This window comes from Leptonychotes weddellii, chromosome 11, assembly GCF_054177405.1.
Source record: "Leptonychotes weddellii isolate Sample4059 chromosome 11, ASM5417740v2, whole genome shotgun sequence".
Lineage (NCBI taxonomy): Eukaryota > Metazoa > Chordata > Mammalia > Carnivora > Phocidae > Leptonychotes > Leptonychotes weddellii.
In genome coordinates, this window is record NC_138379.1 from 6,675,831 (window position 1) to 6,692,562 (window position 16,732).

Sequence of the window (16,732 nt, forward strand, 5' to 3'; positions counted from 1 at the left end):
TCATGATCCCAGGGTCCTGGGATCGAGCCCCGCATCGGGCTCCCTGTTCGGCGGGAAGCCTGCTTCTCCTTCTCCCTCTCCCACTCCCCCTGCTTGTGTTCCCTCTCTTGCTGTGTCTCTCTCTGTCAAATAAATCAATAAAAATCTTTAAAAAAAAAAAACAACAATATTATCTAATGACAATCTTTTATGGGATATACTGTGATCCCCCCAAATTTGTTTGTTGAAGTCCTAACCCCAAATAGCTCAGTACATAACCTTACTAAGAAAGAGAACCATTGCAGAAATAGTTAGTTAAAATGAGTTCATTAAGGTAGGCCCTGATCCAATATGACCGGTTCCTTTTACAAAGGGGAAACTTGGGGGCGCCTGGCTGGCTCAGTCAATAGAACGTGTGATTCTTGATCTTGGGCTCGTGAGTTCATGCCTCACACTGGGGTTAGAGTTTACTTTAAAAACTTTTTTTTTTTTTTAAGATTTTATTTATTTGAGAGACAGAGTACAAACAGGGAGGGGCAGAGGGACAAGCAGACTCTGTGCTGAGTTCGGAGCCTGACGCGGGGCTCGATCCCAGGACCCTGAGATCAGGGCCCGAGCCAAAGTCAGACGCTTAACCAACTGAGCCACCCAGGCACCCGCCCCCCCAATTTTTTTTAATTAAAGAAGGGGGAAACTTGGACGCAGAGACACACACATGGGGAGAAGACCATGTGAAGCTTTAGGCAGAGATCGGGGTGATGCTTCTACAAGCCATGGACCGCCAAAGATTGTCAGCAAACCCCCAGCAGCTGGGGAGAGGTCTGGACCAGATTCTTCCTCATGGCCTCAGAGGGAATCAGTCCCACTGACACCCTGACCTCAGCCTTCCAAATGCCAGATGGGGAGACAAGACATTTCAATTTTTTTCTGTTGTTTAAGCTGCCCAGTTCATGGTACAACTGTGTCCAAAATGTTCTTTATACCATTTTTAAAAAATCGGGTATCTAGGGGCGCCTGGGTGGCTCAGTCGTTGCGCGTCTGCCTTCGGCTCGGGTCATGATCCCGGGGTCCTGGGATCGAGCCCCGCGTCGGGCTCCCTGCTCTGCGGGAAGCCTGCTTCTCCCTCTCCCACTCCCCCTGCTTGTGTTCCCTCTCTCGCTGTGTCTCTCTCTGTCAAATAAATAAAATCTTTAAAAAAAAAAAAAATCGGGTATCTAATTATGGATCAAACATTGCATTTGGTCTAGGCTCTCTAGTCTCCATTAACCTGGAGCAATTCTATTGGCCTCCCGTTTTTGTTGTCTCCGTGATATTAACATTTTTTAAGGGTCCAGGCCTGTTATTTTGTTGAATGGACTGCAATTTACATTTTTCTGATGGTTTCCCCAATAACTTTTTTGTCAAGAATATTATGTAGCTGGGGCACCTGGGTGGCTCAGTTGGTAATTATCTGCCTTGGGCTCAGGTCATGATCTCAGGGTCCTGGGATGGGGCCCCACAGTGGGCTCCCTGCTCAGTAGGGAGTCTACTTCTCCTCTCTCTCTGCACCCCACTACCTCTGCTCATGTGTGCATGCTCAGTCTCTCTCTCAAATAAATAAATAAAATCTTTTCTTTTGGTCTTTTTTCCCTATTGTTTATTTATTTGAGAGGGAGAAAGAGAGAGAGCAGAGTGAACGAGAACTTGAGTAGGGGGGAGAGGCAATTAGAGGAGAGGTAAATTAGAGGGTGAATTCCCCTGTGACTCTCTTCCCTCCCCCCATAAGATGAGTTTATGTCTATGTGTTGCCATATAAGCCAGACATCGAGGGACCACCCTCCCGCAGCCTCCTTGCTTCCATCAGCGGAAATCAAGTCAGAGCTTCAAGGCCTTCCCTACTCTTGGCAGGTTCCCTCACCCTCAGCTTCACGGCAAGGGACTCAGGCCTCCAAGGTTCTCCACACTCTGGCCGTCCCCTTTTCTGACCTCATCTCTATGCTTGGCTCCTAATAGCTGTCCACGGTGCCCTCCGGGCTCCTGGTCCGTCTTCAGCAAAATCACCCATGTCCTTATCCCCTTCTGTAGATGGTCCCTAACCCCCTGCTCTAGCAGGAACCCTGAGGTCACTACTGCCCCCCACCTTCTGTCACTGGCCTGGAGGTGGGGTAGGTGCTCTCCATGATTCTCATTGATGCTTACAGACATCCTCCTCCCTCCTTTCAAAAACTCAAGTTGGCGTGCACTCAAGTTTGTTTCTAACATCTCCCAACCCACGGATCGCTCCTTTTTTGACCATTTCTAGCTCCTGGCTTCCTGTCACTCTCTCCCTCCCGCTCCGGTTTTAATTCTTAGAGACTGTGCTATAACACACAGATGATCCAGCGCTGGGTCCCGTGACCGTGTCTTCCACTCCGCCCAAGCCACACACTCCTGTAGCCATCCTGGAAAGCTGCTCCAGCCTGCATGAGAGCCACCAATTACATGGGCTGTGGAGCCGCTGACAAGTGACTAGCCTGAAATGAGATGTGCTCTGCGTATAAAATACATAGCAGATTTCAAAAACTTAGTGTGGAAATATATATAAATTATCACTAATTTTTATACCGATTACAAGTTGAAATAACATTTCGGATGTTATTTTTTTTTTAAGATTTTATTTATTTATTTGCCAGAGATAGAGCAAGAGAGAGAGAGAGCTCACAAGCAGGAAGAGTAGCAGGCAGAGGGAGAAGCAGGCTTCCTGCTGAGCAAGGAGCCCGATGTGGGACTCGATCCCAGGACCCCGGGATCATGACCTGAGCCGAAGGCAGACGCCCAACTGACTGAGCCATCCAGGCGTCCCAACATTTCAGACGTTATTAAAATTAATCTTACTTAAGTCTTTTACTTTTTTAAATGTAGCTACTAGGAATTTTAAAGTTATATATATAGCTCATGTTACATTTCTACTGGAAGCACTGGGCTAGGTCTTTTCATTGCCAATAACAACAGCTCTCTCCCAGTAATCTCAGTCCCAAGCATCCCTATCTCAAACATCTCTAACCAACACCCCTATCTTTCCAGCTCTCTCTATCATCCCAGCTCCAGTAAACTTTTGACTCTACCGGAACCTACAATCCACGGATTTTGCCACACTTTTGCTGTCCCTCATCCCTCATGTGTCCTTACGTCTCTCCTCACACAGCATAAATTCCAGGTCAATCACTATAGTTACTGTTTTGCATAATGCATCTATTTATTCAGCAAATCTTTGCTGAAGACCAATTATATGCCAGACTCTATTCTGGGCATATGGGACACATCAATAAACAAAACAGACAATATCTTGTCCTTGTGGAGCTTATATTTTGGTGGGAGGAGACAAACAATAAACAAATAAGTAAGTTATATAATATGCTGGAATGCTTATATAATATGCTCAATTGGGGGTAATTTTGTCCCCCCTCCCCCTCAGGGGACATTTGGCAATGTCTGGAGACATTACTAGTTGTCACAACGGGGGAAGAAGTGCTACTGGCCTCTAGTTGGTAGAAGCCAAGGATGCTGCTAAACATCCTACAGCCCAGAGGGCGGTCCCCAACTACAAAGAATTATCCAGCCCCAGATGTCAATAGTAACGTGGTTGAGAAACGCTTTTCTGGAAGGTGTTAGTAATTTAGGGGGGAGAAAAGTAGAGCAGGGTGGAGGGATTGAAAGAGAAATTTGTGTTGGAGAGTATGATCTTTTTTTTTTAAGATTTATTTGAGAGGGAAAGAGCATGGGGGGAGGGGCAGAGGACAAGCAGACTCCCTCCTGAGTGCAGAGCCCAAGGGAGGAGGGCGGGGCTCAATCTCAGGACCCTGAGATCATGACCTGAGCCAAAATCAAAAGTCAGATGCTTGGGGCGCCTGGGTGGCTCATTCGTTAAGCGTCTGCCTTTGGCTCGGGTCATGATCCTAGGGTCCTGGGATGGAGCCCCGCATCAGGCTCCCTGCTCGGCAGGAAGCCTGCTTCTCCCTCACCCACTCCCCCTGCTTGTGTTCCCTCTCTTGCTGTGTCTCTCTCTGTCAAATAAATAAAAAATCTTTTAAAAAAAGAAAGAGATGCTTAACTGACTGAGCCACCCAGGTGCCCCAGAGAGTGTGATCTCAAGTAAGCTGGTCAGGTCTGGGTCAGCCTCATTGAGAAGGTGACATTTGAGCAAAGGCGTGGAGGAAAAGAGACAACCAACTGGGTTTCCTGTTTTCATTGAAAAAATTAAAGTACCAGGACATGTTCCCATGTATTCTGCCTTCTCTCCAATTATTGCAGAGAAACTGTTCATGCTCCTAGCAAAGGCCAAACCTGCCACTCAGGAACTCCCATTCCCTCCACCCATTCAAGGCCATCAGTCCTGCAATTCTCCCCTATTAAACACCACCACCACAACCTCCTTTGACCTTCTTTCCCCCTCCCCGCCCCACCCACCAGCTGCCATCTTATTTTTCTCCTGTCTTTGCTGCAAAGCTCCCTGAAAGAGTTGAGTATTAGCACTGTCTCCAGTTTCTTTCCTCTCATTTTTCTTGAGCCAAGGAACAGGCTTTTGCTCCGAAACTGCTCTTAATGTGGTCACCAGGCATTCCCTCTGAACCAAATCCAGTCAGTCTTCCATGCTCAGTTTGCTGAGCTATGAACAGCGTCTGACAAGGTCATTAACACCCCTGTCTCGGTGGTCCATCTTCTTCTGCACAAATGCTCGTCTGGTTCTCTTACTATCTCTCTGGCCAGTCTCATTTGCTCGTTCCTCCTGGTCTCCTAATCTCTATGCGAAGAAGTACCCCACAACTTGGTCATTGGTGATCTCATCCCCATATACTCTTCGCCCAGGTTCCCCTTAATGTTAACATCTGACAAAATAGTGATACATTTATCAAACCTAACAGATGAAAACTATGAACGAAGCTACAGACTTTATTTGAATTTCACAAGGAGGGTTCCCAGGTGCCCTGACTAGTTTGGTTTTAAGACTAAAATCCCATACTCCCGAAGTCCCCTCAGTCCTGGGCAAGCTATGACGGTCAGCCACCCTATTGACCATTTTTTTCCCACTAATGTCCTTTTTCTGTCCCAGAACTCAACCCAGAACACCACGTTGCATTTAGTTGTCCCGTCTTCTTACTCTGTTCTAACCTGCAAAAGTTTCTGTCTTTCCTCATCTTTTATGACCTTGACACTTTTGAAGAGTACTGGTCAAGTGTTTGGTAGGTTCCTCAGTTTGGGCTTGCCAGATGTTTTCTCATGATTAGACGAGGCTTATGGATTTGGGGGTAAATACCCACAGACGTGAAGAAGGGCAGAAATTTGATGTTTTACTCACTGCTATATATCTAGTGCCTAGGACTGAGTGCCTGGCCCACAGGCATCAAAAATCTGTTTGTTGAATGAATAAGGAAGGTGAATGGATGATTCTGTAGAAATTATTGTATTATTTTGAAGTTTTGAAATGTTCTTAATAGGGGTGCCTGGGTGGCTCAGTCGGTTAAGCATCTGCCTTCAGCTCAGGTCATGATCCCAGGGTCCTGGGATAGAGCCCCACATCAGGCTCCCCACTGAGTGGGGAGCCTGCTTCTCCCTCTGCCTGCGACTCCCCTGCTTGTATTCTCTCTGGCAAATAAATAAATAAAATCTTTTTTTTTAAAAGCCTCTTTAAAAAAAAATAAAATGTTCTTAATATAGATAGTATCTTATCATACATACCGTTCTGAAGCTTTTTTCCCTCAACAATATGCTCTCACCCTATTACAAATAACTATGATTCTTCAGATGTTCATCTTTTTTTTTTTTTTTTAAAGATTTTATTTATTTATTTGACAGAGAGAGACACAGCGAGAAAGGGAACACAAGCAGGGGGGAGTGGGAGAGGGAGAAGCAGGCTTCCCGCGGAGCAGGGAGCCCGATGTGGGGCTCGATCCCAGGACCCTGGGTCATGACCTGAGCCGAAGGCAGACGGTTAACGACTGAGCCACCCCAGGCGCCCCAGTTTTCCTCACATCTTGACGTCACGTGACAGCCTAAGCTTAGTGACCGCCTGAGGAATGCCTGGGTCACTCCCTGGACTACATCTCCCAGAATGCACCGCGGTTCACGGCCTACCTGGAGGGCGTGAAATGGAGTGACCAATCCCCGAGGACCTCAGGAAGGTGGCGCAGCCTCCACTCCTCACCTACCGCTGGGGAGCCCAGAGCAGCGGACTACCACTCCCATCAGCCACCGCGGACTGTCGGCCCGGCCACCATTTCAAGACACGGCAAGGGCAGGAGAGGGCCCGGGACTGCACTTCCCGGCAGGCAGTGCGGCCCAAGGGGCGGAACTCCATTTCCCAGCAGGCTCCAGGCGGCGGGCGCCGTGGTGCCTTGTGTGGGATGTAAGCGCGGAGGTGGGCGCGGGGGACCCAGGCCAGGACTCCTCTTGGGATTTGGGGGGCATGGCTTAGGGGCGCCTTCCGGACGGACCCTAGGTGTCCGGGGTACGGTCGTAGAGAGGGGTAGGAGCGACCATGGAGGGTTCCCCAGCGGGATCCTAGAGGCGCACCCCCATCGGGGCCGCGGCTGCTGGGGTTGTGGGGGACGAGGAGGCCCTTCCAGCCTCGGCTAAGGGGTCTCCGACGGAAGAGGGGGAACAGATGAGCGGAGGGCCAGGGGGGCGGGGAAGCAAGAGAATGTAGGGAATAGGCGTGTAGAACCTTAGCTGAGCCTGGGAGGGGGCTCCCTGGTCGTGCCCGCCCGACCCTCCCTCCTCCGGCTCGCCCGCAGGCCGAGGCCCGCCGCCATGGGGCTGAAGGCCGCCCAGAAGACGCTGTTCCCGCTGCGCTCCATCGACGACGTGGTGCGCCTGTTCGCTGCCGAGCTGGGCCGAGAGGAACCGGACTTGGTGCTCCTATCCTTGGTACTGGGCTTCGTGGAGCATTTCCTAGCTGTCAACCGCGTCATCCCCACCAATGTGCCCGAGCTCACCTTCCAGCCCAGCCCCGCGCCCGACCCACCCGGCGGGCTTACCTACTTCCCTGTGGCCGACCTATCCATCATCGCCGCGCTGTATGCCCGCTTCACCGCCCAGATCCGTGGCGCCGTCGACCTGTCTCTCTACCCGCGAGAGGGGGGTGTCTCCAGCCGAGAACTGGTGAAGAAGGTCTCCGATGTCATCTGGAACAGCCTCAGCCGCTCCTACTTCAAGGATCGGGCCCACATCCAGTCCCTCTTCAGCTTCATCACAGGTTGGAGCCTGACAGGTGGCAAAGGGGGAGAATCCTGTCTCACCTGGGAACCTTGGCTGACCTCTTCACAACACTGTATGGTTTGCAGAGCCCTTTAAGACCTGTAAGCCTTGTGAAGTGGGGCAAGTGTTATTACCCTCTTTGCAGCTAGGGAAACTGAAGCACAGAGAAGGGAAGTGATATGCCAAAGGCACGGAATGGCAGGGCTGGGCCTGCACCTCAATCACTTGACTCTGCCTCCTCAGCACCCCCATCCCTGCCATTGAGCCGCTACAGGAGACCCTCAGCCCAGTATGAGGCACTAAAGGCAGGAGCGAATCTGGGGAGTGAGGTGCCAAAATCTGGCTACATTTGAGACACTTAAATGAAAGTGAACAGATGAGGGAGGGGCTTCGTGTCAAGGAGCTTAAGACTCAGGGCTTGCAAAGAACTTTCTACTTTGCTCCAAGCCCAGTTGACTGGCAGTCAGGTCCTGGAGAGCCACGTTGAGAAGGAATTGGGCTGCTTCTGCGCCTAGCAGGAAAAGTACGGAGATAAATTAGGAGTATCTACCAGTGGGTGTGTGAAGAAAGAGTGTTGGCCAGAGGGTCCCATTTTTGCTGTCCCTGTTATAATCTAATAGGCACAATAAAACATAATATGGTTGCAGACAAAGAGAAGGGACAGGGTCAAAGGGTGGGTGGAGCTGTGGAAGAGCCAAGAAGGTCTTTTGCTGCAGCACGTCAAGGGGGAGGGAGAGGCTTCGAACACATAGGAGGAAAGGGATTGAGAGTTGATGGGCAGGAGCATCTAAGGTTTGGGCACAGGCTTGGAGGTGAGGGTGGGAGGGAGCATGGCCCATCACCACCTGGCCCCTTTCCCCAGGTCAGAGCTCAGAGGACCCTCTTCCATGCCCTTCCCTTCCACAGGCACTAAACTGGACAGCTCTGGTGTGGCCTTTGCCGTGGTGGGGGCCTGCCAGGCTCTGGGTCTCCGGGATGTCCACCTGGCCCTGTCTGAGGACCATGCCTGGGTAGTGTTTGGGCCCAACGGAGAACAGACAGCTGAGGTCACTTGGCATGGCAAGGGCAACGAAGATCGCAGGGGCCAGACAGTCAACGCGGGTGTGGCTGAGCGGGTATGCCCCCTCCCCCCACCTTGTCCATTTCACACTCTCCTCTCCTAGCCCAAGCCACCTCCCCTCTTCCTGGCACCACCTTCATATGCTGAGAAGGGGGAGTGCCCCTTTTCTGGCTGTCATTCCCTGGAGCAGGCACAGGTGGGGCCATCCTGAGACATCTGGTCTTGTCCTCTCCCAAGAGCTGGCTGTACCTGAAAGGATCATACATGCGCTGTGACCGAAAGATGGAGGTGGCATTTATGGTGTGTGCCATCAACCCTTCCATTGACCTGCACACCGACTCCCTGGAGCTGCTGCAGCTGCAGCAGGTGAGAGGTGCCTGTGGGACCATGGGCAGGGGCACTTTCCCTTCCTGAGCTTCAGCTTCCCCTTTGGTAACAGGGGTTTACTCATTCTTGGCCTGGCCTTTCCCAGGGTTCTTGGGAAAGTAGAATTGAGATGTGAAAGGGCTTTGACTCCTATAAGGGGCTGGTTCCTGAATTTTGGCCCCACCCACCTGGTGGGAGGTCCCTGCTGGTATGCTACTCATATCTGCCTGGTAGACTGAGAGACCCTCCTCACCTCCCCTCAGCTCATACCTCTCTCCTTCGGCCCCCCCTAGAAGCTGCTCTGGCTGCTCTACGACCTGGGACATCTGGAAAGGTCAGTAGGGGGAAGTGGCCAGGCTGGGCCTCAGGGCGCTGGGAGGCAGCCTGGACTCATGACCCTTTCCCAGGTACCCCATGGCACTGGGGAACCTGGCAGATCTGGAGGAACTGGAGCCCACCCCTGGCCGGCCAGACCCACTCACCCTCTACCACAAGGTGGGGACATCTCAGGAGGGTACAGAAGGGAGGCCCAACAGTGGCTGGGGTCCCCTTCTACCTGGGGACTGGGAGGGGGCAGGTGAGGAGAGAGGAACTTTATGTGTATTGGGGGGTATCGCCCTTCCATTTCCCATTTTGCATTTACCATGCGCATATTCAGTGTAGTCAGGGCTGTCTGAGGGATGTTCTGGGTTCCCCAGCCTGGGAGGGGTGGGGCCTGAATTTGTTCTCTCAGCCCTGCTTTTTCTGCTGCCTCTTATTGTCCTAGAGTGTAACAGAGGTCACATGTGGCGGGAGCACTGAGGAGGGGTTGTTAACTTTGTGGGGGTGGGGGGCCAGGATGGACATTGCGCTGGGCTTAGAAGGCTTTGGTGTTTGTGTAGGAGTGTGTCAGAAAGCCAGGGAAATGGATATGTCCCGAGCTTGGAGGATGGGTCCTTTCCCTTTCCTAGCCCTTGTTCTCTGGGGGTCCCTGCCCCCTGCAGCATGGCCCAGGCCTCAGCAGGTAGTCCTGCAGACCCTGGGGAGGAGCACCTGGCAGAGAGGATAGAAGGGGGTGGAGGTGAGACTGGAGGCGGGACCCTCTGGGATCTGCCTACTGTGCCTCATGGGTGTGACCCAATTGGATTTGTGCCATCCAGGGCCACTGGGGCTGCCCCCTGAGGTCCCTCCGCTCTATCCCCAGGGCATTGCCTCAGCCAAGACCTACTACCGGGATGAGCACATCTACCCCTACATGTACCTGGCTGGCTACCACTGTCGCAACCGCAATGTGCGCGAAGCCCTCCAGGCCTGGGCTGACACAGCCACTGTCATCCAGGAGTGAGGATCCCCCGACTAGGGCCTCAGGCCAGCCCTTCTTCCCCTTCTACCTAATTTCCAACCACCCTCATCCAGGCTTGAGGCCTGGGTCCCCAGCCCTATCCCCTTTCCATCCAGTCCTTAGGCAGCCAAGGCCACCATCACGCAGGAGGTTGGGACCCCTCGACGAGGGCCTCACACCTTTCCCTGGCTCCCCTGGCCTCCCAGTTTCCAACCACTGACATCCAGCAGTAGAATCCACATGCCCTGCCCCACGCCCCCCGCCCCCCCGGCCCCTTGCTCAGACCCATCATTTCCAAGTGAAGACCCCAACCGCTCACCAGGTCCCCTGGGGTCCCTGCCGTGGCCCAGACCTCACAGTGCCCTACTGCTCTCACAGCTACAACTACTGCCGTGAAGACGAGGAGATCTACAAGGAGTTCTTTGAAGTAGCCAATGATGTCATCCCCAACTTGCTGAAGGAGGCAGCTAGCCTGCTGGAGGCTGGCGAGGAGCGGCCAGGGGAGCAGACCCAGGTGAAGAGCTGGAGCTGCAGCCCGTGTTCACCTTCCCCCTCTCCCCCAGCAGGGCTCCCCATCCCAGGACACAGGGACTGCTGTGTAGGATGGGGGGCTACGGTGCAGGACTGGGGCCTGCCGGGGGAAGGTGGTCCTGCGCGGAGAGCTACATTCTCTGCTGCAGTAGGGGGTCCCCGGCCTGGCTCTGAGGGAGCTGAGGGTATTTTAGGGGTTTCTACCCTGTGCCTTCAGGTAAAGGGGGTGGAAGCCCATCTCTCTCATGGTCTGTACCCCTCATTCAGTTGAGGGTGTGGGGTGTAGGTAAGAGATGGCTTCTGCTTTCCCCCCCAAGTCCTCGCTAAGGACTGGTTTTATAAAAGGAAAGAGGTTCTAAGCGATCTTTTCCCCTGTGCTCACCTCTTTTGAAGCCAGGGCTCTCTGCCTAGGCGAGGGGCTTGGACTGTGCCCTGTGATAGGGGGTGCCTAAGGCGGGGGTCTAACCTGCGCCCTCATTTCCCCTTGCCCAGGGGACCCAGAGCCAGGGTTCTGCCCTCCAGGACCCAGAGTGCTTCGCCCACCTGCTGCGGTTCTATGACGGCATCTGCAAGTGGGAAGAGGGCAGCCCCACGCCCGTGCTGCACGTGGGCTGGGCCACCTTCCTCGTGCAGTCCCTAGGCCGCTTCGAGGGACAGGTGAGGGGCAGCTGTGCAGGGTGGCTTGCGGGGGCCAGGGGGTGATGGCAGCTGCCGAAGCAGAACCTTTGTGGTTCTGAAGAGGGTTGGCTTGTCCCCTTTGGGTGCAGATAAGACAGGCCCTGGGACGCAGCGGCCGAGGCTGGTCTTGGGGTTCCAGCCGCTGGCCTGCAGTCTCTCCTTCACTTTTCCTCCCTGTCCAGGTGCGGCAGAAGGTGCGCATCGTGAGCCGCGAGGCCGAGGCGGCTGAGGCCGAGGAGCTGTGGGGCGAGGAAGCCCGGGAGGGACGGCGGCGAGGCCCGCGGCGTGAGTCCAAGCCTGAGGAGCCGCCGCCGCCTAAGAAGCCGGCGCTGGACAAGGGCCCGGGCGGAGGCCAGGGGGCGATGTCGGGACCCCCTCGGAAGCCCCCAGGGACAGTCCCCGGCACTGCGCGCGGCCCTGAAGGAGGCAGCACGGCTCCGGCGCCTGCACCCGCAGCGTCGCCGCCACCGGAGGGTCCGGTGCTCACTTTCCAGAGCGAGAAGATGAAGGGCATGAAGGAGCTGCTGGTGGCCACCAAGATCAACTCAAGCGCCATCAAGTTGCAGCTCACGGCGCAGTCTCAAGTGCAGATGAAGAAGCAGAAGGTGTCCACACCTAGCGACTACACTCTTTCCTTTCTCAAGCGCCAGCGCAAGGGCCTCTGAACGACCTGTCAGCCCTTGCGGTGCGGGGAGGAGGGCGCCACCCCAGTCACCCCCACTCCCCCGCCCGCCCCTTGAGCCTAAGCCCCTCCCCCGGGCCAAGGGGGCCTAAGCCCCTCTTCCAGGCCCCACCCCCACCCGGAATCCGGGCTGCAAGTTGCTGGAGTACGGGCTACTCCAGGGCTCTGCAGATCCCATCCCCCAGAATCCCAGCCGGCCAATGGAAACCTCACTTTGAGCTCCATCATTAATCTTTAAAGGTCCAAGCACTGGAAACAGGGCCCCACCTCAGAACCGAAGCTCTAACCTTGGGCCAGACCAGGGCTGCTCACGGTTGCTCCCAGGCCCGTGGGGCTGAGGTTTCGCCCTACACCCCAGAAGCACAGGTCCCGTCTCCAACCCGGGAACCTGGGACTCCGCTCAGCCCCTAGGAGTACATTTCCGCACTTCAGAATTCCATCCCTTGGGAATCCAACCCCCCTACCCCAAAGAACTTAAACTTTCAGAGTTTGGAAATCCTAGCTTCTTCCCTTCTCTGTCCTGCGAGTCTGGGACACGAAACGCAGTGTCCGGCCTGTGAATCCTGAGCCCCGCCCCCTTCCTGACCAAACTGGCCCCAGATCAGAGCAGACCTCTTTCCGACCCTCTGGGAACCTCCCCGAGGTCCTGCCCGTCTCAGGGGACTCCGGAGGAAATCTGCAGGGGTTTGCGAGTGGGTGAGGGGAGCCTGATCTCTTCCTGTTTTGTACATAGATTTATTTTTCAGTTCCAAGGAAGATGAATACATTTTGTAAAAAAAAAACAACAAAAACAACCCGTCCGTGTTTCATCGAGGAAATTGCGGGAGGGGCGGGCGGGACGAGGGAGAGGGGGTTCCCTCTTCCCCCTGCCTTCTGGCCTTCGGGTTCCCCTCCTAGGGCGCAGGCAACGGGTAGCTGGCCGAAGGGCCTCTGCCGGTCGGCTCCGCCCGGCCTCGGGACTTCCCCTCCCTGCCGAGGGCCTGTCCCGCGGGCGCCTCCTCCCGGCCGGGCGGCAGGGCATCCCCCTCCTGGCCCCGCCCCGGGCCCCGGCCCCGCCTCCGCGGCCTCGGAGCCACCCGCGCCCGCCCCGGCGGTCCTGCCCCGCCCCACCCCGCCCCGCGCCGCCCCGCGCCGGCTCCGCGGCTCCGCAGCTCACGACCGCCCGCCCGGCGCCGGGCAATGGCGCTGCTGCGGGACGTGTCGCTGCAGGATCCGCGCGACCGCTTCGAGCTGCTGCAGCGTGTGGGGGCCGGGACCTATGGCGACGTCTACAAGGTGCGCCAGGCGGCCGGACGCGCGGGAGAGCGGCGGAGAGGGTGCCGGCTCTGCGCCCCACCGCGCATCCAGCCCCCAGCCCCGCCCCCTCCTCATTCCGCTTCACCTCCTCCGCCCCTGCAGGCCCGCGACACGGTCACGTCCGAACTGGCCGCGGTCAAGATAGTCAAGCTAGACCCAGGTGAGGGCCCGGGGCCAGGGCCTCTGCGCTGGAGGGAGGGTAGAGCGCCGGGCGGGCGCTGAGAGTTGGCCCCCTGAGAGGCAGGCCCCAGGGTACTGTCACTTGGGATCTTTCTGGCCTGGATGTGCCCATTTTGCAGATGGGGGCACTGAGTTAGAGCAATCCGTATGCGCCCCCCCCCCCCATGATTCCCTGTGCTTCCCAGGGGACGACACCAGCTCCCTCCAGCAGGAAATCACCATCCTGCGTGAGTGCCGTCACCCCAATGTGGTGGCCTACATTGGCAGCTACCTCAGGTGAGGCTGCTTCATCCCCTTGCCTATCCCCAGGCAGCCCCCATGTGGCCCTGCCATGTGCCCACCCCAGTTCTGTGCCCCCCCCCACCAGGAATGACCGATTGTGGATCTGCATGGAGTTCTGCGGAGGGGGGTCCCTGCAGGAGATTTACCACGGTGAGGGCCAGGACTCCAGGCCCCAGAGGGCCACAGCCTTTTCCCAACCCACCCTTCCCCAGCATGGGGCAGGAGAGGAGAGCTGAGGTCCTGGGCTTGGGCCCTTCTCCACTCCTCACTGGCTGTGTGACCTTGAGACATTGGTGTCCTTCTCTGGGCTCTGTATCCCAGGCTGTGCAGGGAGGGGATGTGGCCAACACCTCTTTCACCTAGCAGTGCCTGCTGCTTCCCCCCACACAGGGTGGCCTGGGAAGGTCAGCATATCCTCCCGACCTCCATGCCAGTCTTCACCCCTTCCATTTCAGCCACCGGGCCCCTGGAGGAACGGCAGATTGCCTATGTCTGCCGAGAGGCACTGAAGGTAGCTGGGCCCTTACGGCTGTTCACACCCCCCTCCCCAGGAGCTGTGGTCAGGGAGCCCAGCTGGCCTGGCCAGTGCGTGCCTCTGTGTGTGTGTGTGTGTGTGTGTGTGTGTGTGTGTGTTGGGGGGGTGGAGTGCCTCAGGCAGAGCTGGCCTGAGGGGCTGTGGGTCCTGGGGGGGAAGGGGCCCCAGCCCTGTTGCCGGAAGCAGCACATTTCCCTCTTGGCTCAGTCACTTCCTGTTTGGGGAGAGGGGAGGAGGAAGCTGCTTGGGTGGGGGGCCCCAGTTGCGAGAGGGGGCTCAGGAAAGGGGAGATAGTCCTGGGTGGCTGTTCTCAGGAGCTCCTCTTTGTCCCCAGGGGCTGCACCACTTACATTCTCAGGGGAAGATCCACAGAGACATCAAGGTAGGGATCTGGCCAAGGACATCCTGGGAGGGAGGAGGAGGCTCTTGGGGGCACCAGATGGGATTCTCTCTCCTCCATTCCCACAGGGAGCCAATCTTCTCCTCACCCTCCAGGGAGATGTCAAGCTGGGTCAGTACCCCGGGGACACAATCAGGGTGAGGGTTCTGTGGGAGCTTATGGAGTCTTAGGGTCTGCATTTAAGTGCTGGGTGTCCTTGAGCAAGTCACTTTACCACTTAACCCTCAGTTTCCCCATTGAGAAAGTGTTACCGTCCTCCTTCCCTGCTAGAAGTTGGGTGTGGTTGGGTCTGTATGGAGTCTAACCTGGGACTACGCACTTGGTGAGGGAGAGAAGGTAGTTGACCCCTCCCGGAGGGGGCCCTGGCCTTGCCTTCAACGTGTGGCAGTTGTGGCTGAACCTGGGCCGCCTGCTCTCTGAACCCTTCAGGTGCATTCCGAGCCTCAGCCCTGGAGGTGGGTGGGGAGTGGTAGCCAGAGGGCGGGTGGGAGCAGCTCTTTCTCCCTGCAGCTGACTTTGGGGTGTCAGGTGAGCTGACGGCATCTGTGGCTAAGAGGAGGTCTTTCATTGGGACTCCATACTGGTGAGGCTGTGCCTTGGGCTGAGGGGGTGGGGGGGGGCACAGGTCGGGCACCTGGCCATCCCACCTGTGACCCCCTCTCTAGGATGGCCCCAGAGGTGGCCGCTGTGGAACGCAAAGGAGGCTACAACGAGCTCTGTGACGTCTGGGCCCTGGGCATCACCGCCATCGAGCTGGGCGAGCTGCAGCCCCCTCTATTCCACCTGCACCCCATGAGGTCCGCTGAACACTTACTTGCCCCTTGCCTGACCTCCAGGGCACTGCTGACCTTGTCCCCTGACCTCGTGCTCTGTTCCACAGGGCCTTGATGCTCATGTCGAAGAGTAGCTTCCAGCCGCCCAGGCTGAGAGATAAGACTCGCTGGTGAGGGCCTACATCCCCCACTGGGGCCTCCTTTCCAGCAGTCTCCACGGGGGCAGAGAACCTGCCAACTCCCAGGGTGCAACCTGAGGAGCCCCGCACTCTCAGCCTTTGTGGACCGTCTGTGGGAGGGGCCTGAGCCCTGCCCCTGGGCCGGGGGACTGGTGTGGGCAGGGAGGAAGGACAGATGGTTATGATAGAGGAGCTGCTGTGCCCCAACAGCAGGATTGCTTAGGCCAGCTGCCCTTGGCTTCGGTCTGGCTCCTTCCTGAAGCAGACTCCCTCCTCTGGAGCTCGCAGGATGCCCCACATGAGGGCTAACCTGGGTCTGGGGGCGGGGGCTCTTGTGCCCACTAGGACCCAGCATTTCCACCACTTCCTCAAGCTGGCCTTGACCAAGAATCCCAAGAAGAGGCCGACAGCAGAGAAGCTTCTGCAGGTGGGAGATGGGGGCAGGGCAGGAGCCTAGGTGTTTGCAAGCAGGGGCCTGGAGGCCAGGAACCAACCTGTGCCCCTCCCCCCCAATCCTCCAGCATCCATTCACAACCCAGCACCTCCCTCGGGCTCTCCTCACGCAGCTGTTGGACAAAGCCAATGACCCCCACCTGGGAACCCCCTCCCCAGAGGACTGTGACCTGGAGGTAAGTGAGGGGAGCTGAGGAATGGATCTTGGCCTGGCCAGGTGGTAAGGAATGCAGACGTGATATGGATCAGGTCCCTTTAACTTGCGAATTTCCAGCACTGGGAGCTTTCCTCCAGGCGAGCCCACCCATTAGAAATTTTCCCTGGGCCCATCTCGCCCCCGGTACCCCTCACTTGATAAATTCCTGTGCTTGGCTTAAGCTGACCTGATCCTAGCTTAGCTCTCTTCTGGTTTTTATGTGTTCTTTGGCCAGTTATTTGCTTCTCTGTGGTGGTTTTCTCATCTTTAATCTTACAATAATCTCATAAAGTTGTTGTAAAAACAAAGTGTGGGTAAAGCACTTCCAGTGATACCTGGCGGAAGGCAAGTGCTGGGTGTGTGTCAACCGTTGGTGTTTGTGTTCTTTCCTAGACTTACGACATGTTTCCAGACACCATTCACTCCCGGGGGCAGCACGGCCCGGCCGAGAGGACCCCCTCGGAGATCCAGTGTGAGTTTGCTCGAGGTTATGTGGGTGTGTGTGTGGGGGCTATGTGTGGATTTGGTGGGGGGCTGTGTGTGTGGATCCGGTGGGGACAGTGCATGTGGATCTGGTGGGGGGCTGTGTATATGGACTTGGCTGGGGAG

General features: G+C 56.2%; 2 protein-coding genes across 4 annotated transcripts in view; both read left to right on the plus strand.

Moving 5' to 3' along the window:
* Positions 1-6,185: 6,185 nt before the first annotated feature.
* On the plus strand, positions 6,186-12,623 carry MEN1 (menin 1). 3 transcript variants are annotated; one of them, XM_006737098.3, is made up of 10 exons: positions 6,186-6,340; positions 6,729-7,189; positions 8,098-8,306; positions 8,489-8,617; positions 8,911-8,951; positions 9,025-9,112; positions 9,801-9,937; positions 10,317-10,452; positions 10,962-11,126; positions 11,330-12,623. In XM_006737098.3, coding segments are annotated over exons 1-10 (1,851 nt in total). In that variant the 5' UTR covers positions 6,186-6,338; the 3' UTR covers positions 11,813-12,623. The 3 variants fall into 3 exon arrangements, with proteins under 3 accessions (XP_006737161.1, XP_030887951.1, XP_030887952.1); XM_031032091.2 differs by having other exon boundaries at positions 6,203-6,352; XM_031032092.2 differs by lacking the exon at positions 6,186-6,340 and adding an exon at positions 6,421-6,442.
* A 342-nt stretch (positions 12,624-12,965) lies between these two features.
* The window catches only part of MAP4K2 (mitogen-activated protein kinase kinase kinase kinase 2), a 12,537-nt gene continuing 8,770 nt past the window's right edge, over positions 12,966-16,732 (plus strand). Inside the window, exons 1-13 of the mRNA XM_081798618.1 lie at positions 12,966-13,104; positions 13,228-13,285; positions 13,491-13,581; positions 13,673-13,737; positions 14,043-14,098; positions 14,457-14,504; positions 14,591-14,633; positions 15,033-15,105; positions 15,188-15,319; positions 15,403-15,465; positions 15,820-15,901; positions 15,996-16,103; positions 16,517-16,674. Of these exons, the coding sequence (XP_081654744.1) occupies positions 13,009-13,104; positions 13,228-13,285; positions 13,491-13,581; positions 13,673-13,737; positions 14,043-14,098; positions 14,457-14,504; positions 14,591-14,633; positions 15,033-15,105; positions 15,188-15,319; positions 15,403-15,465; positions 15,820-15,901; positions 15,996-16,103; positions 16,517-16,674 (1,073 nt within the window). The 5' untranslated portion in view covers positions 12,966-13,008. The remainder of the gene's footprint in view (positions 13,105-13,227; positions 13,286-13,490; positions 13,582-13,672; positions 13,738-14,042; positions 14,099-14,456; positions 14,505-14,590; positions 14,634-15,032; positions 15,106-15,187; positions 15,320-15,402; positions 15,466-15,819; positions 15,902-15,995; positions 16,104-16,516; positions 16,675-16,732) is intronic.

Coding starts and splice junctions, on each gene's coding strand:
- MEN1 (XM_006737098.3), top strand. Junction 9,113..9,800: donor CACTCACCCTCTACCACAAG/GTGGGGACATCT, acceptor CTCTATCCCCAG/GGCATTGCCTCAGCCAAGAC. Junction 9,938..10,316: donor ACAGCCACTGTCATCCAGGA/GTGAGGATCCCC, acceptor CTGCTCTCACAG/CTACAACTACTGCCGTGAAG.